Source organism: Orussus abietinus, unplaced genomic scaffold (genome assembly GCF_000612105.2).
Source record: "Orussus abietinus isolate OABI.00-Male unplaced genomic scaffold, Oabi_2.0 scaffold641, whole genome shotgun sequence".
Classification (NCBI taxonomy): Eukaryota; Metazoa; Arthropoda; class Insecta; order Hymenoptera; family Orussidae; genus Orussus; species Orussus abietinus.
Window position 1 is genome coordinate 5,245 of NW_019394804.1, and position 23,350 is coordinate 28,594.

The 23,350-nt window shown below is 39.2% G+C and overlaps 2 protein-coding genes across 2 annotated transcripts; one reads left to right on the top strand and one right to left on the bottom strand.

Moving 5' to 3' along the window:
• Positions 1-2,103: 2,103 nt before the first annotated feature.
• LOC105697792 (cilia- and flagella-associated protein 20-like) lies at positions 2,104-10,582 on the top strand. The gene is made up of 4 exons (XM_012421447.1): positions 2,104-2,187; positions 3,486-3,677; positions 7,655-7,887; positions 10,153-10,582. The coding sequence occupies exons 1-4, from the start codon at positions 2,104-2,106 to the stop codon at positions 10,580-10,582; spliced, it is 939 nt and encodes a 312-aa protein (XP_012276870.1).
• Positions 10,583-10,699: 117 nt separating this feature from the next.
• On the bottom strand, positions 10,700-12,174 carry LOC105697801 (transcription initiation factor TFIID subunit 9). The gene is made up of 3 exons (XM_012421457.2): positions 11,980-12,174; positions 11,372-11,830; positions 10,700-11,066 (listed from the first exon to the last, which is right to left on the bottom strand). The coding sequence occupies exons 1-3, from the start codon at positions 12,116-12,118 to the stop codon at positions 10,921-10,923; spliced, it is 744 nt and encodes a 247-aa protein (XP_012276880.1). The 5' UTR covers positions 12,119-12,174; the 3' UTR covers positions 10,700-10,920.
• Between the last annotated feature and the right edge of the window lie 11,176 nt (positions 12,175-23,350).

Genomic DNA, 23,350 nt, shown 5'->3' on the forward strand with positions numbered 1-23,350 from the left:
ACGTGATCGATGAAATATTTTTTAAGATACCGTGGCTACCGTAAAAAAAATTTTTCGGAAAATTGCTGTACCTCACTAATTTTTTTAATATATCTTGATAAGAAAAATTATATATTAAGTTGAATAATTGTACTATGAAATCACGCTCTGCTTTCGGTTAAAAAATGCATTTTGGTTACGAAACAAAAATTCTTGAATTCCGCCTATAACAACTGCATATAACCCCTTAATAGATGAACGATTAACATTTAAGTTATTAGTGGGCTGGAAAAAACTTGGATAAAGGATAACAGAATAACTGAAGTACACTAAAAATATTCATAAAATTCCTACACTTTTAGTACATAAAGTTGTAGTAAAATTATATATTTGACGATTTAAAGATGAATGAGTATACATTTATTGTAAATTTCTAAATGAATTTGAGTTTTATGAAACTATGTAAGGAAATTAATAATCTTGTGTACTAAATTTATAATGTTATCAATTTTATTTGAAAATGTTGAAAAATTAGTATACCATATTTGAATAAGATACCCGAAAACTGTTATGTTAAAAAAATTGTTGAGTGTAGCACGCATCCTTATTTTAAAATTCGAAATGTCACTCAAGCTAATGTTGACTCTTAATGTATTTTCTGTAATATTCAAAATGAATACATGACAAAAAGCTGTGCTGTAATTACTAAAAAAAAAAATACTCGCACACGATTACTTCTTTTTACATTTACACATATCTATGTCTCCAATTGATTTTAAAGAGAAGTAACGTATTTCAATGGAAAAGTAATTGATTTAATATATTCCGACATATATTCTTATTCAATTGGGAATTTATACAAATTCTTCAGTGGTGTTGTTCTTAAGGTGATGTGAAAGTGGCGTCGAAGAGGTTATGTTTATAAAACTTTTCTCCCAATTCGGTTTACCGAATAGTTTGAAACTTTACAACGTGAATAGGAAGACTATAAGGAAGGTCCTGAAACTCATGAAATTTCAATTCTTTTCTAATTTGTTTATAGGTATTTTAAAAATAGTTTACAAGAAATGAAAATTTGCGAGTTTCATGACCTACCTTAGGGTCTCCATATTCACGTTTTAAAGTATGAAACGATTTGAGACGCCCACCTCGTAGAAAAGTTTTATGAATGATTTCTTAAACAATATATGAAATTACGTTGCATTCAAAGTTAATTAGTTTATTAGCGATTCAGTTGTTCCATCCACTAAAACGAGGTATGAATATTATCTCAGTTTTTAAAAAAATAGTGTAATAATATTTATACCGTTGAATGCCGCAGGAAAATTTTTATTGCGTACATTTTCGGACATAGAAACTGATTCACGTTTTTATGTCCCTTATATATTTATTTCTACACCTTTTCCCGTATTCCTCGAATAAATGAACACCCGTAAATAATTAAATGAACATCCTAATGCGTAAATATGATAGAACTTCTCTCTGGGCGGGTTTTTCATTAACGCAAAGCTCGGTACCTGTTTCAATTGAATCGAGTTCAAATAAGTATCCAAAACGTAAAATACCATGTTCTGCTTCTTATTTCAAATATAAACAAACAAACTATTTTGGATTTTCTATTCTAAATAGATTTTGAATCTATCTCCATTTAAACTTAAATACTTCTAGGGAAAACGCATATATACATATTTACGCATATTAATGTGGTGTATATGCAAATATGTCAACTCCCGAAATAGTGAAATAAAACGCATAACTCGAAAATAGCCACTTCCGCAAATACTGATTAATTGAAATTTTTTATTTGCATTTTTAAATACAAATATACGTCCTAACTAAAATATACAAGTTCTCACAATATATAATTTCTCGGAACACGAAACAACTGAAAAGCGATGAAAAGTGCTGGGCGGAAATAGGAATTGTCAGGGAATGACAGTCAATTTTGTGTCAAAGACATGTTGAAAGCGGGTATTTTTGTGAGTTGTAGTTTTATAGATAATCAAGATCGTTAATGTAAACGACGAGCGAAGATCTCGAAATAATTGTTCTCCAGAAATCTGAATACTCCTTATTTTTCTACTTTAACTCATTAAAAGGACGACTGTGAAGAAGTAATCGGAGATGTTCAGCAATTCCTATCAAAGTGGCTTCCTGTCTATTTTCTATAGCTGTGGCTCATCACCATTAGCTCTATGGGATATGAAAGTAAGTTTTGGTAATTAGAACTTACAACTGCGTGTTCTTAAGGGGTTATATGCAGTTGTCATAGGTGAAATTCAAGAATTTTTTTTCATTACTATAATGTATTTCTTAATCGAAAACATAGCGTGATTTCATAGTACAATTATTCAACTTAATATATCATTTTTCTTATCAAGGTATATTTAAAAATTGGCGAGGTACAGCAATTCTCTGAGTTTTTTTTTTTTGTGATGACCACGATATCTCAAAAAATATTTCACCGATCAGCTTCTAATTTTTAGGGCTCATTCTACACATGGAGGACTACTAAATGCATGAAGGATTCTTTTTTTTTTTAAACTTGCTGTTTTATTAAGGAAAAACGAAAATGTTGTAAGATGAAAAAAGTGATTTTCCAGTCAAACCCCTGCCATTCTGGTGAAAATCAGAATTTCGAAAAATCCTTCGATCATTCAGCAGTACTCCATGTGTAGAATGAGCCCTAAAAATTTGAAACGTGATCGATGAAATATTTTTTAAGATACCGTGGCTACCGTAAAAAAAATTTTTCGGAAAATTGCTGTACCTCACTAATTTTTTTAATATATCTTGATAAGAAAAATTATATATTAAGTTGAATAATTGTACTATGAAATCACGCTCTGCTTTCGGTTAAAAAATGCATTTTGGTTACGAAACAAAAATTCTTGAATTCCGCCTATAACAACTGCATATAACCCCTTAATAGATGAACGATTAACATTTAAGTTATTAGTGGGCTGGAAAAAACTTGGATAAAGGATAACAGAATAACTGAAGTACACTAAAAATATTCATAAAATTCCTACACTTTTAGTACATAAAGTTGTAGTAAAANCTGCAAAATCGCTGGAGTGGTGAGCGCCCTTAAGCCGGGTACATATTTGAGCACGAACGCGTCTGAGGCAATGCAAACGTACGAGTGTGGACAAGCAATCAAAGTGCGACAAACTGCCTCGAATCATTTGACACACTATTCGAAGTTCTCAAATGCCATTCGTCAAGATGTCCGTTCATTACCTCGGACCACTTCATTCATTACCACCATCTCAGTACGAGATATTCGTTCTGCCTGCATTCGTGTTCAGATGTGTGCCCGGCTTTAATTACTGACCCGGGGATCGATTTTGTAACTCAAATCGGGTTAAAATGATAAAAGTGAGCACCCACAGACACAAAATCGACCCCCTGAGACAGATAATTTTCATAATTTCTTTATTATTTCGATAACAAGGGAAATTATCTCGCTGCCATTATAATAAAGATTAAATTATTCTTTACAGATACAGAATGGTTATGTAAAGCGAGTTACGGATGAAGAAGTAAAGTCATTGGCATTAGAAATAGTTGGCACCAATGTGGCGACAACATATATTTATTGTCCTGCCGATTCGAAAAAAGTGCTGGGCATTAAGTTACCTTTCCTTATCATGATTATTAAGAACTTGAAGAAGTACTTCACGTTTGAAATAACAGTAATTTTCAGGAAGTTAATAAATGGAAACTAAAAAACCATTTCAAACAGGAAACATGACTTGTAACAACAAAACATATATAATACGTAAATATTCAGTGGGCATACGTTACATTTTCTTCTTCGTAATCTTGAATACTATCGGTAGTTGGACATTCCAGTAGGAGTAATGAGCATTCGAAGTACGCTAGGTTAAGGTGAAGTAAACACGTCGAAGAATTTGATCGACGTCGATAAAAAAGATTTTTCAAAATACCCATGTTGCCGACATTCATTTTTATATTGGCAGCTGTGTCGAATTATATTGGGCATTACACTAAATGGCATACTCCACCTGTCGTTTTCGCACAATAATTACAATGAAATCGAAGTAAAACTTCAGAAATTCTCTAGATTTATGGTTTCTGAGGCCCTAATTGGCTGCAGAGGGACATCCTGCGCCATCTGTGATTTCCGTGTCAACTAGTTTTTCACTCCGATGCCTCGTATTACCATCGTTTTAGCACAGCAGCGTATAAGACACTTTTTTAGCCTTTATCCCTTTCAAATTCAAGTTTAACGATTACTACAATGTTCTAAATTGTCGTTCAATTGTCCTGACCTTTTCGTTTCTCAGATAAGAGCCTTCAATAATTGGATATCGATCGAAATATGAGAACACGACGTCATTTTGGTTCTGGTCTGAGCTAAGTTAAACAATTTCTTTAAAAAATCCGAATTTCGAAAGTGTCAGGATTATTACTAGGTGATCGCGAGTCACGTGTTCAAGTTTCGATCCAATACCCTATATAAATAAAAAGGGTTTTATTCCAGTTGACTGATTTGAAGGGGGGTTTCACTTCACCTTAAAATGTAGATTTATCATAATGTCATTGAATTCCTGCAGAAACGCCTTAGGTGTGAACAAAAAATACGCGCCAAATACATCTCGTAAACTAACAGTTTATAAGATTCCCACAATACATTAATACTTAACACTAGGTTTACGGGCATTTTTTATATACCCATTTCTACGAGCACCCGTCAAATTGACGGGTAATCGAAAATACGGATTTTCTTTAATAAATCGATTTATTCAAATTAAGTCTGAATTAGACAACACTAGGCTTTACGTTTGAATAAATTATTAATAAGTAAAAAAGTCCTTTTTTAAACATTATCGCGCAAATGATTGGAATGCTCGTCCTCTCATCCTCGGAATCAGAACTAGAAAGAATACTCATCCTTTTCTTGCTACGACACACTTTCAAGAAGTTTTCCTCTTCACTATCCGAAGATTCTCCTATCTCTCCACTTTCAATGCATTCGGAACTTTCACTCTCATCTTCGCTTTAGCGTAATTCATATCAATCTTCTTTGGAGGTATCCTCAGAACAATCTTCATTGCTGTTGACAAATTTGTTCAATTTCTTATTATATCTCCTGGATTTACTCATGATTGCTAGAAAAGGGAGATTGGTAAAAATAAAAAAAAAAATCCTGTGCCCAAATTCAATTACCCTGTTGTAGATACTTACAATAAGCGGAGACTGTCTACAATAAATGAAACTTTTATACCCTGTCTTTGAGAAACGTCCTTCCACTCACTACAAAGAAGCCAATATATATGGATCGTTCATGAAATTAGTTAGTCCGTCAATTTGACAGGTTTCGTAGAGATAGGTATACCACATAAAGACTTTAAAAATTAGAAGGCTTAGGAAAAAATAATTGTGTGTATAAATTCATTGGATGAAATGATTAACTTTCGATAGAAAAATGGTTAAATTAATGCTATGATTTTTTCGGTATTTCTATTCGAACAAAGGAGCCAATATATATATGGATCGTTCATGAAATTAGTTAGTCCGTCAATTTGACGGGTTTCGTAGAGATAGGTATACCAAATACAGATTTTTAAAATTAGAAGGCTTAGGAAAAAATAATTGTGTGTATAAATTCTTTGGATGAAATGATTAATTTACGATAGAAAAATGGTTAAATTAATGCTATGGTTTTTTCGGTATTTATATTCGAACAAAGAAGCCAATATGTATGGATCGTTCATGAAATTAGTTAGTCCGTCAATTTGTCGGGTTTCGTAGAGATAGGTATACTACATACAGATTTTAAAAATTAGAAGGCTTAGGAAAAAATAATTGTGTGTATAAATTCATTGGAAGAAATGATTAATTTACGATAGAAACATGGTTAAATTAATGCTATGGTTTTTTCCGTATTTCTATTCGAAGTTTGAATTCCGTCAAATTGACGGGTCCCGTAAACCTAGTGTTAAGAGGATATAAAAGGCGCTAAGAAATTTAATCGACGTCGATAAAGTAAAATTCATCTATAGTGGTATCTTTAGTGGTGATGCCGGTTTCAATACTCAAGTGATAACATAAGTTGCCCATTACCGACATTTATATTTATGTTGTACGTCTTTTACAGTCTGCGTTGAAAATTATACGAACTGCAGGGTTCCATATGTTATTTCAGTAAAGTAATGAGAAAAAGATCGATGTAAAACTGCCGAAATTCCACGAATTCATGACTGTTTATATTTTGCCGAACCAACGTCGCCATCTGTGGCATTTAGCTGCAACCAAATTTTTGCTCTAAAAACACGTTTTAGCCGCGGGACAAGCCAGTATTCTCTTGCGATGGTTGGTGAAACTATTTGCCACATTTTTCCATCTGACTCCGTAATATTCCATTTCTACAATATTCAAAATTGTTCGAGCTAGGTCCTGAAACTTTTCATTTTCGATTTTGAGCCTCCAAGAAGCGCAAAACATCGAAAACGTGCCCGGACTATGTCATGTTGATTCTAGTCTATGATAAGTAAATAAATTTTGGATGAAAACTGAAATTTCATTAGTTTCAGAACCTATTTTACGGTCTCCGTATTCCCGTGGTAAAATTTAAAACGAATCGGTACACCCAAATCGGAGAATAGTTTCACCAACGATTTGACTTCTCAGATATATATAGATTGAATCTTTCACATTCTCTTAAGGTGAAGTGAAACACATCGAGGAACTTGATCAACGTCGATAAAGAAGATATTTCTAAATGCCTACGTTGCCGACATTCGTTTTTATATTGACAGCTGGGTCGAATTATATTGGGTATTGTACCAAATGGCATATTCCACCTATCGTTTTCATACAGTAATTATAAAGAAATCAAAGTAAAACTCCAGAAATCCTCTGGATTCATGCCTTCTGGGGCTCTAATTGACTGCGGAGGGACCCCCTGCGCCATCTGTGATTTCCAGGTCAATTAAATTTTCAATCCGAGACCTCGTATTACCATCGTTTTAGCAAAGAAGCGCATACAATACTTTTTTTGCCTTTATCCCGTTCAAATGCGAGTTTATCGATTACCAGAGTGTTCTAAATTGTCGTTAAATTGTCCTGACCCTTTTGATTCTCATATCAGAGCCATCGATAATTTTATATTGATCGAAATATGAGAGCTCGACGCCATTTTGGTTCTGGTCTGGACTGAGTTAAAAAATTTGTTTGAACAATCCAAATTTTTAATGTGTCAGGACAATTCTTAGATGATCAGGAGTGATGTGTCAAAGTTTCGGACAGTTTGGTCTAATATCCTTAAAAAAAAGTGTTGTATTCGAATCGACTGATTTGAAGGATGTTTCACTTCACCTTAAGCAAACGAAAGAAATGAAATCAATCCCGTTTGCCAAATACGTGCATCTTATGTTACGTATAAAGGTCAACTTTAATTACTAATAACTCGATGAAAAATGTTCCGTGCCTAAAATGGAAAAGGAACTTCTCGTTCAAAATTCCACCCTCTTTCACCCCATGAAAGATTAATTATCTATTATGAGACACCCTGTATAAAACATAGGTATTTGATCCCCTCAAAGCTTACATTCCTCTGGTATGACGTTTGTTGTTACAAGATGATATTTCCAAAAGTGAACAGTATGGGTTATTCCTTATACCTACATTTATGATCTGAGATTAGATTTTGGACAATAAGAAAATGCATCGAAGATTTCGCGTGAGCAATTTCCAAAGCACAACAAAAGTGAGACCATTCTGTACCACGATGCCCATAGGATTATCTGGTGGTTGGAATCAGATTCAATTCAATCTAGCGGATTTCACGAGGAGAGCATATGGTTCAAATTATGTTGAAACTAGCAGAATGCAAATTCATGCGAACTGTAGAATACGGAGGATATATTTCGCAGACAGGTACCTATGTATAAACTATTGTAAGGTTCATCGGTTATTTCACCGTTTTCAGTGATAAAAAAATATAATGTATATTATTGACAGATGAAGCAATTACCTTCCTCGAAAATGATTGGGATCTTTTTCTTTTGCTACTCTTTAACTCTTTGGGGTTAGGTGGGTTAAAAACTGTCCCACTTTTCGCTTAGCTTTTTAAAGGTGGGACACTCTTAATACCACCGTGCCTCAAAGGGTTAATAGGATATGAAAGGCGCTAAGAAAGTTAATCGACGTCGATAAAATAAAAATCATCTATACCCTTTTTGGTGGAAATACCGTTTTGAATACTCAAGTGGGAACATAAGTTGGTGCGTCCCATTACCGACATTTATATTTATGTTGAAGTCTTTTACAATCTACCTTGAAAATTATACGAACTGAAAAGGGTTCCATATGAGCCCATAATTATGAAAGTGGTCTAAGTCAAAATTTAAAAAAATGAGTTTATCAGTTATTTCACCCCATATTATTTTAAACTAAATTAATTCGATGTAATTTTTTCGATATTGTCAAAAATGAACCATTAGATAGTGATTGTAATTTCAATATTATATGGAATTCATTTAGTGTTAATTATGAAAGTGGTCTAAATAAAAAATTTAAAGAAATGATATAAACATAACCTTAAAATAGCACGTGGCCCTCCTTGGCGCGTTTTTAAACTACACAATAAGCCAACAAATGACAATCAAACAATAACAGAAACGACAATACTTTTCGGTCTACCTAACAATATATGGAATTCATTTAGTTCTATTTTGAAAGTGCATTAATTCAGTTGGGCTCTTCCAAACTAATTATTGGCAGAAAAATAATTTATATATTTTACCACTATGTCAACAGATAGCGGTTCAGTTACCTAACTTACGTTAATGACAACGTACTTATTATGTGAATACATTAATTATTATTCAGATATGATGTGATTTGCAGATATTATACGACCACGTAATACTTCTTTAGATGATTCTAAATTCCACGTTTTGAATCTTTCACCTAAAAGAGGAAGACCTAAAATATACGGAAATATTAAATTACTTCCACTATGCACCACCATTAGACCAGTAACGGAAGAAAAACAAACATATTATGTGTTTATTACCATACATCCCTCCAGTTTGTCAGAAACATTTTAAAAATCTTAAAAACACATAATGATAAAATCCTAAAATAATAAAAATGGATTACTTTTTTAAAATAATTAATAAAGGTTCATGAATTATTTCATTAAAATTATTGTATCTAATAAAACTCGTAGTTTTTTATTGTTTTAAGTCATTCATAGGACATTCAGTTAATTTTGAAAATGGTCCAAGTCAATTCACACTTTAAAAACGACATTTTGGTATGAAATTCACACAAAATTTCATATTCATAATAAATTTCCATTAATCAAGAGTAATAAAATTCTAAATTAAAATGTTGCATGATATAAAAATATTTTTTAATTTATTCAAATGCAATGCAATAAATATCTCGAAACAAGAAATATATGACTTAGACCACTTTCATAATTATGGGCACATATGTCATTTCAGTAAAGTAATGATAAAAAAACTCGATGTACAACTGTCGAAATCTCATGAATTCATGACTCTTTATATTTGGACGGACCAACGTCGCCATCTGTGACGTTTAGCTGTCACTAAATATTTGCTCAAAAATGCGTCGCATTCTCTTGCAATTGTTGGTGAATGTATTTACTACATTTTCCCATCTGACTCTGTAATATTTAATTTCTACGATATTCTAAATTATTCGAGCTAGATCCTGACTCTTCATTTTCGATTCTAAGTCTCCAAAAAGTGCAAAACATCGGAAACGTGTCTGGACCACGCCATGTTGGTTCTAGTCCATGATAAGTAAATAAATTTTGGATGAAAACTGAAATTTCATTAGTTTCAGAACCTATTTTACGGTCTCCATATTCCCGTGGTAAAATTTAAAACGAATCGGTACACTCAATTTGGAGAATACTTTCCCCAACGATTTGACTTCTCATATATATATTTTTTTTTTCATCCAAAATTTATTTCCTTATCATGGACTAGAACCAACATGGCCTGGTCCAGGCACGTTTTCGACTGTTTGACTCTTTCATATAATCTTAAGCCGTTTTCACAATTGATAAAGAATGAATTTATTTGGTTAAGTTTTTATACACTGAAGGTGCTTTTTTAAAAGTTAGACAAACAGCAGCACTAATATTATCGATATTTCTTAAAGACTGTATGCAGAGGATGAAATGCCCGAAGAATTCAAACTGTTCTTGCCAATTCATCCTAAGAAATGCAATCGACAAAAAAAAGAAGTGACATCCGAAGTAAATGCTACACCAGCTGATAAATCACCAATGTTTAATGTTGGAGATTCAAATGCACCACAGCTAGATGTTTCAACAATACAGGTTGAATCCTTGGTTACCGAAACCAAAGAATCTACCAAACAAAATGAAATTCAACCGATCCAAGAAGTAGAATCCAAGACAGATGAAATTTTTGAAACGGAAGAACCAATTGAAGAGAACGCAACTTATGAAGAACCGAATACTTCTGTGAAAATAAGTATACCTGTAGAATCCACAAGTGCATTGCATGATGAACAAGAAACGGAGATATCGGATATGGAAGACATGCTATCCGAGGAAGAAGGCTAATGAGAGATATGTAGCTTCATGTCCTTTTGAACAATAGTATATATTATTTAGAAATACATTTGAAAAATGATTTTTCTGAGTGTCCTTTTAATTAACCTGAAAAATAAACATATTGAAATAAAATCAATCATTGAATAAGCTTTATAATTTATTCCCAAATCACGGAAGAAATGAAAAAAAAGTGACAAAAAAGTATTTATAACATGTTTTTTTAGAACACAAGGCTGTCCCCCACTGTTCTCGATACATAAAATATTATAGTTATTAGCATAGATTAATTGGAAAAATATATAATTAATGCTGATATTAATAAAATGAATATATTACAAATAATATTATCACGGCACATCGTAATCTTCTTCTTCTCTCTTCCTCTTTAATGACTCATCCATTTCCATTTTCACTGACGGTACAGACTGACTGGTAGACATTTGTATTTTTGGTTTTGCAACCTGTGTTTTTACGGTAGTTGTTCCTGTAGAACCTGTTAAAATTGTTTACAATTACAAAACATGTACACATAAAAATTTCAAAAGTTGACATTCTAGCAATTTTTAACTATATATTCTTACAGAGACGGTTTCCAATGGAAATGTTTAGGAATGGAAGGTAAGGTGGGGTATTGAATGAGTATTCCAAATCTAGGACATAAGATGAACACCATTAAAATACTAGTAAAAATAATAAAAAATTATAAAACAGATATATTTATCTGTGTAAATCATGCAACCATTATTATAACATAAGGGATAATAAATGTACAAATTACAACTGCTACATATGACTCACCCGTTGAAAATTTAAAGACAGGTTTTGGTATTGATATCGTTTGTGTTCTTGCTACTGTGGCAAGCGTTCCGGGCCTTTTAACGATCGAAAGACCAGATTTACTGTTTTCCACTTTAATTCTAGATTGATTGCTTGTTAGGTTATTTCCAACTACTGCATGTAATGGTTTATTCTCATAGCGGTGGATCTTCTTTGAGGTATATTTTAATCTATAATTTGTGGAATTAAGACAGTAACGATCAGGTGGTAAGCGCAAACCGTTATTAGGCTTTACAAATGGTAGTGGGATATTATTCTTTGCTCGTGCCACATCCAAAAGGACATCTCTAGGAGGTGGATTCGTAAAAGTTCGTTCCAGCTGCATTTTTACAGCCAAACGCACATCATCTAGATCAATAAACTTCTTCTTTGCATGATTTGCATAAATTCTGCTGTCATCCAAAATACAGGTAACATAACCTATAAGTCAGGTTTTTATAAAGCATTTGATGAATTATATTGAATAACTATTTTAAACATTTGTAATGTAACCAAGGGTACTTGTAATACAATACAAAGTATCTCTAAAATCTGCATAAATAAATTAAAATTTAATTCACAAAACTTACGGTATGTGAATTCCAATAGTTGATTTATGACTTTCGGTTCGTAATCATTTATTCCCATGTCTTTCATAATAGACATTATAACTTGAGCATCCTTAGGAATATGTTTCACATGACTCAAAGACTTTGTTTTCTCAGACATTTTCAAATATTCAATTCCTTATTATTCACGCAAGCACACAACAAATTGAAATGTTCACCGAGGCAAAGAATATAGAGGACTCTATAGAAACCCAACTTCCATACGACACCTGAGACATGAGAAATAGTAACCGAGCACGACACTAGATGGAAGCACAGACGAACTGAATATGGCGCGTTCGACCACATGCGCGTTAGCATTATTTTTACCCGACTCGTTCGTCTATTATTTATTTCGCTAATGATAAATAAAACACTAACGACGTTATCACAATACTTATTATTAAACCCAATTGGCACATATAAACTTTCTTTTATTACAGCTTTGATAGAGCACGCATTTTTGCGGTAATTCCGTCGTTAGACTCCTTTACTTCTTCTACTACTTATATAACTACACGACGAACTAAGGTGTATTTACACGTTGTCCTATCGGAGCGCTGCTTGCGGCGTTTGCCTGAACTGTGTATGCGGTACCGTTGTCCTAGGTGCTGACGCCACATGAATGAGGCCGCACAAGCAAGTGATATAGAAATCCACCAGAGGCAGCACCGCAGTACGCGGAAGTGACACGACGTGAGAGAGCCAGGGTTGGGTAATTTCACGATTTTCGAGGTTTTTGACGTATATTACGTAAATCAAGTAGTTTACCGTAGAAAACGTAGAAAACCAGTAGAAAACGATTCCAATATGGCGGATAAGCAGACATATAGCATGCTGTATCTGCTAGGTTATAAACATCTTTTAGTACACACATAAACGTATTTTTATGAAAAAATTCATTTGGTTCTAGTATTTCAAATTATTTTGATTTAATATTTAATTTCGAACTGAATTTATTCTTTTTATTTAGAAATATCTGTCCTATATAAGCATCGACAATGACTCATGATAATTTTCGAAAGAGAATGGATAAAAACTTTCCTTTTAAAAGGATTAAAAAGTATCAGGTAAGCCTGCTATATGAAATAGGTTAATTTTAGTTAATATTGGTGTATAATATAACAGGTATAACTATGAACGCTTTCTCCAACGGAGCAGAAACCTAAAAATTACGTCAAATTGACGTGTAATTTCTGGGTTCGTAACGTCAAATTAACGTATTTCCATACGTGGCCGAGACGATCAGTTGAGGTAATATTGACGTCCGAATGTCCGCGCTAATATGGTCAAAGAGACGTTGATAGAACGTCAACCTGGACGTTGAATAGATGTCAGGTGAATGTACTTTTTTCTGTAGTGGTGGAATAACGGTGAAATCGACGCTTTCACTGCGAACGTCAAATTACCGTCAAACGAATGTAAACCAAGAGGTCCAAGAAACATGACTGAAATTGCATATTTGCGCAAAGTAAACGCGAAAGGAATGTCAACTGAACATCAGCTGAACGTCAACAAAGTGCCAACTTGGGATATAAAAATCGACGTGACTTTGACGCATACCAAACGTCAAAATTGCATTATTGCTACAGATTAACGAACCATCGGAAGCGCATTGAAGCGAGAACGCATAATTTGTACCGTACCCAGCAATACAGGGAAGTGAAATGAAGAAAGCACATTACTAAACTGTTTTTTATTCATTCATCTCTTAAAAGTCACTTACACTTTTACAAAGATGGGGTGTTTTGCTAAAATTAACAATGACGAACACATTTGCGGCGCAGAAGGATGATTTATTGATCACCAAACGCATAACCAGATCGGCACGACCGTACATACCAAAAAAATCGCTAAAGTAATGACGCATCCGCATAAAAAATATAACATTATATTCATATTAAGAGGCGTACAATTATTTATGAAAAATCGTTTCAACCATGAAAACATTGAATAAAAAATACACAGATTGACAACGATCGTACGTGTCCACAAAGTCTCTATTATAACGCCACATTCGGGTAAACAATTTTTAACATTTCTGAAACATTTCTCGTTATACTCGTGACAAGTGTGTAACAATTATCTCGGCAAAATCGTTCCAAATGGGATACGTCCAGCGTGAAGCTGGAATAAACGGATTTATCGGGATATTTGTTAAACTTAAACATTTATTTTTAGAACTAATTATCTATCGAAATACACGCATATCAGGGTACTCGCAAACACCTTTCAGCAGCAAAATATTGAACAACGATGAAGCAACAGGGATTGCCGCGAGAAAAGTTTTCGCGAAGGAACGTTTGCAGCGACGAAATTTCCTAGGAGGTGGATGAAACGATATCAAAAATTTGAAAACGATTCCATAACCGCGTGTTCTTTCCCGATCCGCGAACGAAGGATTGTACAAAAAATGGGTTCCGTCATAACGAAAGTTAACACACTAGAAAACACACGGTTTTTAAGTACAACCCTTCGTCTTCTACTTATTAAAGCCAAGAGTTTGGGTAAAAAATAGCAATCCTTCGATCGCGAACTAGAAGGAGTATTACGCGAATGGAATCCTGTTCAAATATAAGATTCCGTCGATCCGCCTCGAAGGAATCTCGCTCACCGCAATTTATCTTCGACAAAATCTTCTCTTACGATAACCGCTGTTACGTTTTCATTTTCCAATTTCTCGCTATAAAAAAATGTGTTCAAAAGTACAAAAATACGTGTATGTTTCAATAAAGAATAAGTCGTAAAATGAATCTTTAAGTAATAATTTAATCCGCAAAATGCCGTCTTGTGTAACCTCCGACTAGGTGTAACCCCTTGACAATGAAATTATCCGCATAAACAAAAGTCGTCGTCGCACGTTTATCAAGATACGAGTACACTTATTTCTACGAAATTGTTTTAACAACGTCGTCGTCGTTTGAACAAATCTTTCATATTATGCGCAATAAAGAACCTGTGCTTAAGTTACATAAGATTGAGAAGAGAGAAGAAGAAAGGTTGTGGAAAGAGAGGGAAGAGCTGAAAGTTAGAGCGTAAGAAAAAAGAGATAGGCAAAAGGAAGGGTTGAGACGACTAATGGAAATGAAAGAATCTGAAGGAAAGAACAAAAAGGACAGTGTAATACCTGCTAAGAAAAAATGCATACCTAAATATGAAGAGCTTCGGGAGGAACCGAACCAAGATGAAGATGATGAATACTCTGATGATGATGAACACAGCGAAGATGAAGATGAAGATTGTGATTATGACGAAGGCGAGGATGAATGTGAAGACGATGACCTTGAAGAGCCCATGGATACTGGTGAATTTTCTCCGGAGGCAAATCCTAAACCTGAAAATAAAAAGAAAGTGGTTAAAACTAATTCTGATAGGGGTAGTACTGGCAGCGTGTCCACTATTTGTGTACAGCAAGCTTCGGAGCCTCTGACAGGCCCCCCGGCACCGCTCGCGGAGGTTGGCAAGCGTGTAACTCTGCTAACAGAAGAAATAATGGCCCACTGATTAGTCGAGATAAATAAGATTGGGAAAAGCCAGGCGAAATTCATTATGGAACGGGTCCTAAAGATAACTGGAGCTGTTAACGACTTGCTCATCCAAAATAGTTATAACGAAGGACGCCTGAAGATTGTAGAATCTGCCAATCTCGGCACCGAGTCCCGTAGCAGGGTTATACCATCCCCTACGCTGTTTTGCAATCCTCAGCTGGAAGACTGTAGCTCTCAGAGCTTGAGGATTTTAGAATCCGCCAACATCGGCACCGAACCCTGTAATACGGCCGCACCACCTCTTACGCTGCCTTGTAACCCTCAGCGTCACGACTGCTGCTCTCAAACTAACGAACAACTCAGTTATGCTCAGGTGACCAATATAAGCACGAAATCTGAAAGGACTACGAGAGCCATAGAGGCTTCTGCAAAGCAGCCCCGCAGGCATAAAGTTATGATCCAACCTAATGATGCCAACAGTGAGACTAGCAGTGAAGCAACTAAAGAGATTTTATTTAAATTGGTTAATCCGGTAACCTCTGGAGTCAGAGTTTCGTCAGTGCGAAAGGCGGGTAACGGCTTTATTATTATAAAAACAGAGACCAATAAGGACATCAAGTTTTTCTCAGACAATAGCAAGATAAAGAATGCAGGACTGAATGTTACTAAACCTCCTGACGAACGACCCAGAGTTATACTACTAAATTCACCTACGGATATTCGGGATACTGAAATCGTAGAAGCTATTAGGAAGCAGAACTTCCCAGATGTAAAGGCAGCCGAGGCGCAAAGGCTGATGCGATTGAGCCACAGGAAGGGCATGAGAGACAGACAAACCGTACATCTGGTGTTTGAGGTTACCCGGGCATTTAGGAAAATCCTTTTAAATACAGGACGCGTATGTCTGGGGTGGAACTCTTGCCTTGCTACCTAGAAATAGGTCGATGCTACAGGTCTCAGGCCTTGAGTCACATTGCAAAATATTGCACTGCTCGGGATGAGGTATGTGAACACTGCGCAGAAACTGGACATGCATTCAAGGACTGTGTGCATCGGGGGCGTCCCCCGACATGCCAAAATTGCCGCAAGGCTGGGAGACCGTCTGGACATCCGGCCAATTTCGGTGACTGCCCATCTTACCTGACAGCACTTAGGAGCAAAGCTGGGGCGATTGGCTACGACTAGCCTCTCCACGCGCCGAACTGGTCCTGATGACGACTGCAACCTGGAACAGAAAATGAACATGATTAATGAATATGGTTAATCTTGATGACGCATAAAACTGACAACTATGATGTACTGCTATGACCATCGCCCGCGGGTGGGGGGGATGCCTCCCCCCCCCGCGGGTACACGGGTCTGTCCCGTCGCCCGCGAGGGTGACGCTGTGCGCTCCCCTTGCGGGTCCACGGGATCTGGAACGTTATGGTGCTGACTGATTAGCTGCCTTGGCTTCCCCAATCCTGGAGGATCAGGTACTAGGCCTCTCCACCACGACGAGGTGGCAGCCATGGAGAGGAAACTGCGGCGGACTGCGAACGGAACAGCCTGGTGCGTCGGCAGGTTCGTTGAGTCGCGCTGACCAGTGCGCGGGTTGATGCAGTCCCAACTGGCAGGAACGGCGTAAGCCGTTCGTAGGAGTACCCATTCCCTGACCGGGTAGCTGGTAAAAATTGGGTGCCTCAGGGCCGGGGAGCCCGCGCGGTGGCGTCTTGGTTTGATGACCTGCGCTGCCGCGTCCCCGGCGGATGAGGTTAGTTTCGAGGTGGCAGTGGTTTGCCTGACCCGGGCTAATGGGTTGGGGTCTCCTGGGACCCTAAGTCGACTGGCTAGATGGTCGCACCCCTAACTGAGGGGAGTGGCGGGTTGCATCATCCGACTCCAAATTGGTACTCGGCTCGCCGAGGCGATGGTCGGCGTTTTCCGGTCCCGTCCCGCCTGATCAGCTGCGGCGTCGCCCCTCGGGGTAGCGGCGTGGCCAGCCGGGGGGGGGGGGGGGGGGCATGTAGCCGATGGACAACCGAGGTACCCCTCGTGAGAAAATTGAAGGAGATAATGCCTCTATTCGGCGCGCGTGTCTCGTTGCTACGAGCGACACATGTCCAATTTAATTTAATATTCGTTCGTAGTAAACGGTAACGCGTATGGTATATCTCCTAGTAACGCTATTTGTATTAATTTAGACTGCAGGTCGCTCGTAGACGTCCTTGAGAGTCCGTTCCCCGTGATATTCGCGGCGACATTGCGTCTCGTCTTGGATACCAAAAGGGGTTTCGTAAGTTAAGTATCGTTCATTCTTTACGATTTTAAGGCGTACGACGGGCGGAAAGAGCAAAATGCTCAACGATCGACATGCCGAAACGAAAGTCGTTGAGTGATGTGTCTAGTAGGTACCTTAGACGGTTAATAGCTCGTCAGCATAAAGCGGAAAGGTTACGGTTACGATCGACGACGTCTTGTAAAACGTTAACCGATCATTTGGCCGACACACCCCTATCGACCGAAGTGCCGCGGTCGGTCGATGCCAACGATAGAACGCGTTGTAACGTAACGCGATCCTGCAATATTTCATGTACTGTAACGTGGCCGTCACAAGTCGGTGCGGAGCGGGAGCGGGGAGTACCGAGAACAATAACTACATTATTTTTAGTATCGGATGGCGAGGCTCGGGGTGCCGAGGAACAATCACTAATTGTAAGTAGCATCTATATTATGTAACAATAATTATAAGTAATGCTAAGTAAGGCCGCGTCGAGGAGGATTTTCAAGGTGGGGTGTTTATCTATCGCGAAATTGGCGGTTTTCGGGAGTATGGACTAAATTTAGTGCGCCGCGAGACGAGCCCTGACATCTCGCGTAGGCCTAGCTAATCACCTAGCGTCGAGCGGTCTCGCGGACGCCGGAAGAATTTGGGAGGGGGTTTTCCGTAATTCGAGCGATCCTGCCGGCGCTCTGGGTTCATTGTTCTGGATGTTCCGAGAGTCGCCGGTACACGCACACCTACGAGCCGAGCCCGCTACTGCTGCCGCTAAAAAGAAACGTTACCATTCCGCCCACGGGTGTGAAATCAGGGTGAGTAAACCCCCCCATCGGATTTCTGTAGAGTTCTTTTCCGCTTACATGTAACATTAGAGTTCCGACTGCGAAACCCTCCTCGGCGCGTACCTCCCGGCCATTTCTTAATGGCGCCTGACCGCGTGCGCCGGACGCGCCGATTGGCGATTTCCCGCGTTGCGATTCGGTTAGCTCTCGTGCGTTTGATTTATGCCAGTGACTCGTGAAAGTGATCCCGCGGCTTTCGAGGTACTCCTTCCGCGGGGTGGAGGACAGTGTTCCCGCAGGTTGGATAATTAGTACTCGCTGCTTCCGGAGTCGATTTGTGACGGGCCGTGAACCAAGCGGAGTCAGGTAGAGCGTTGTGCTCTGGCGGGTAGGCCATGCCTTCCGTCCCGTGGGGCCAAGTGGCCCCCGTTGTTTAGTATGGTGCCGGCGGGATCCAGAAGTCCGCGTCTTACAAGTCGATTGTGTTCTTCCGCCTCATTTACTTGGTCCCGAATAAAGAACTACCGCATCGTGTGTCCGGAAATTCCGTTTTTAATTTTGGTTTACACCCTCCTCTTTCGCCCTGTTACCCGATATCTTTCGAGGTTTCAGTGGATCTCGAACCCCCCGCCTCTACCGTGCCGTGGAAAGTCTTAAGGACTTCCACGGGGCTGAGTAGCCGACGATCGGGGACCGTTTTCGCCCCGTGATGTCGGCCTTGCCCCGGCCGGGAAACCGTGCCGCGCTTCTCGCACCTGACGCCCTAAAATAAGTAAAATGGCCCTGCGGACCTCGGGCGAACTTCCTTCGGCCGGCCTTGCGGAGGGACGATCCATCTACGGACCCCGCTCTTTCCCCCCCGTTTGCCATCGCGCCCGGGATAAAAGAAACTACATCTGAATGTCGATTTAAATTCAATCGAGAGAAGCGCAAAAATTGCTGCTCCAAGTAGCGACCCCTGTATTAACAAAGACGACAGTCTTCGTCGCGATTTAGCTTCCTGGGGTGTCGCGTGTAAAATTAAACACCATCATTTGACTTCCCTGCTTTCTTTATTGAAAACACATTTTCCTCGTTACGATTTGCCTCGAAATGAAAAGGTATTGTTGAAAACGCCTCGAGATGCCAACGTATGCGAATTATCACCTAATGGAAAATACTGCCATTTTGGGCTCGAAAGGGGGATTCGCGAGTACATGACGCGTAACTCGAACTCGAATCCGACACTTGTTCGGGTGCAGATAGGAATTGACGGTCTTCCGATTTGCCGAAGCAATTCAAAACAGCTTTGGCCCATTCTCAGTAGCGTACTGCCCGATGGTCCTGTATTTTTAATCGGATGCTGGTTCGGCGAGGAATAGCCATTCTCAGCTTTGAATTCTTACAAACCTTCGTCCAAGAGGCTGAAAGCCTAAGCAACGCCGGTATCGGTTTCGGCGAAATCCAATTAACGTTTCCATTCATTCCGTCATATGCGACGAGGTTGCGAAATCCTTCATTTTAATGACCAGAGGTCACGCCGGATATTCCAGCTGTTCCAAATGCACGATGGAAGGCGAGTACCTTGAGACAAGAATATGTTTCCCTGATATGGATTCTCCTCTTCGAACCGATGATGGCAAGCGCGCAGAACTGAATATGCGGGGCAAAGGAGACTACAGGCTCGGTTTGAGCGCTCACGCTACGATTAGAGATTTTGGTTTGGTTTCTCAAGTTCCGCTTGATTACATGCACCCCGTGTGCATAGGAGTTGTGAAGAAATTTATTACTTTGTGGTTCAAAGGTCCTCTTCGAGTTCGATTCTTGACCACCCGAAACGCTACTATTATGTCTGAGTATATCGAGCAAGTCGGGTCCCAAATACCGGTAGAGTTTTTTCGAAAACCCCGAAACATCGAAGAATACGGCAAGTGGAAAGCCTCGGAATTCAGACAATTCTTACTCTACTCGGGTCCCGTAGCCTTAACGGCCACAGCTGATGAAAGTGATGGCATCGTCGCAAATTTACTCGCGTAACACGTCGCGATAAGTCTTTTAAATGTTCCGCAAGGCACGGATACCGTACGATACGCCAATTCTTTGTTGAGGCATTTCGTCTCGTGCTTTTCGGATCTGTTTGGAAGACAGTATGTGTCTCACAATGTTCACGGTTTGATACACTTGGCTTCGGACGTTTCTAATGTCGGCGAATTGGACGGATTTAGCGCGTTCCCTTTGAGAACTTTCTGCTCCATTTGAAAAGCTTAATTCGTAAGCCAGAAAAGCCGTTGCAGCAGATAAGCAATCGTTACTCCGAACTTGCCCGATTAGAAGTTTGCAACGATCGTCGAGATTTCGGTAGGAGTATGAGAGCAAGGAATGAACACAGCGATGATCTTCTGTTACCGGGTTGCCGGGGTCCACAGTTCCGTACCTTGCAGTTCCCTACTTTTTTTCTAGGTATACGAGAGCCCGATAATTGCTTCCTTTTATCGAATGACGTAATCGTGGTGCAAAATTTTGCTACGGCCGTCGATGGAGGTTTGGCCGCTATAAGACGCAAGTTTCTGTCGGTCGAAAACTTGTATCGCACACCATGCGATTCGTCATTGCTGAGCACTTTTCATATTCGTGAACTGTCCACCTCCTCCTGCTGGAAGATCGAAGGGACGGTCACAAAGTGCGTGAAGTTCTTGATACCCGCTAGTCGGAATTATTACGCGTTCGTACCACTGATTCATCGGGATGAACGAAGTCAGTTTATCGATGCCTAGGGAGGACTACCTTAACACGGTTCCGCTCTAAACCTGCAGTCGCTTGACTCACCTACAAATTCTAAACTTTCGATTCGTTGTTGTGCAGATCTTGACTTTGTAGCCACGCGTTAAGGTTGATTCGCACTCTCTGATGCGTGTTGCATCTCATCGAATAGTGTGACTTGACCTTTCTTCAAACATTAGCACAGCGTATCTAAGGGAGGAGGCGATGTTCGCCATCGTTGAATTCCAACACGGAGTGCTAGTGGTTCCGGAACTCTGGCTCGAAAATGATCGCTGCACCTGTCGTTATCCGCCTTACACTTCGGACAATCGTATCGGACGGGCTATCCAAAAAGAAGAGGAACCGCACGATTCCTGAGGAGAATATCCGGTGCTGAGAATATTTGGGAAATATAGTATGTTGTGCACAAATTTAACCGTCGATCTTTAGTTCGGTCTCGTCGATAATTGTAGTGACGGTAACTAAAATATGTTGATCGCGTTGTTGCCAGAAACCCTCGACGAAGCCGATGAAACGGCTGCGAGGGCGTTAATGTATTCCGACATCAGCACGGATGCGGAAGCAAAGGAGGTCAGGAAGCTGCGTAAACGGAAGGCAGCTGAATCCGATACCGACTAGGACAAAACGATTCGTCGGGCATCGACGAAGAGGTTGCCTCCGCTACCCGCGATCCCGCCCTCTCCCTTCCGCCTCCAGGTTTTTGAATAAATGTACGTCGAATAAATTTGAAGTTAATGCATTGCCGCTACTATAAATAACTAAATTGGTCGCCACGCGGAAAAAGCCCGTGGCGCCGATTATCATAAGGGAGCGGGTGCTGAACGGTCCCAAACGATGTAAGTCGCATCTGTTTCACTTTAATCTTTCGTTCGTATTCAAACTCTCCGGTGTTTCCATGCTAATGCAAACGCACTTTAATGCAGGTAAGATGCCCGCCTCGTTACAAACAACGCCGAGAGAGAGGGGCACTCAGTAACGACGATAACGGTGGAACGAGGCATGGGAAATGGAAGAAATGACTATCCGCTTAACACTGAAAGTAAGCTTACACGATACTGTGAAATAGCCCTTGTCCATTTGCTTGGCAGATTGTCATCGTCATTTGAACCGCGATTCAAATACTTTGAGATGCCAAGGAAAATCTGTACTGGCGTCCATGGCATCTTTACCGAAGACTATTGTATGTCGCATCAAGTATCGTTTTTTGTTTTTCAATTTACAGGGAGACTCAATGAAATGGTTCGAGACATTTTGATTTTGAATCAAAATGTTAATAGAGCCCTGGAACTATTGGAATTTCGTGTCCGCCGAGATTCGGGTACGAACGTAGAAACTGGGCTGGAGCAGAGGCCGTAAAGGCATCTTGAGGTCCTGTTTCCTATGGTTACGGAATACGACGTGGAGAACGTCGAGCGACTCCTTCAGGACGAAAAAGAAAGAGAAGACATGGTGAGTAGTATCGATAGACAGCCTCGTTAATCCAATGTAGCATCGATAATAATTTTGAAGGTTGTACCGCGTGGTATCCTTACTTCTTTTTTTTATTATTATTTCATTGATACCTAATAAAGTTACAAGTAAGAATACCTATTCTTTTTTTCATCGCCATTGCAGGATGCCTACTTACAGTCCATCGGAGGAAACAGGATCGAGTTCCAAATAAAGCAAATGCTACGTGCAACATTCAGCGATGATCTGGCCGCAAAATTCAGCTGGGCAGGATGTAAGGGAAAGGCACCTGCACGTAACTTACAGATTGTACAAAGTATATGTTGTGAGTTAACGCTTTTATTAGTGAATGAAAATGCAATGGATATCTTTACAACTTGTATGCTCGTTACACCAAAATTCTCATTGCAGACGTGACACCGGACACCTGCAAGGGCACAACGCGGGAGGCAACCCGGGCGAAGATGATGGCCTGATTTCGCGTTGCAACCTCCAGAATCGCCAAGAAGTCGACTACGGCGACAGGAACGGGTGAAGTTACAAACGATCAAGAAGCGCAGGACATTGGAGAACATGCGGACCAGGACTAAGACAGCAATCCCGTGAACACCCGA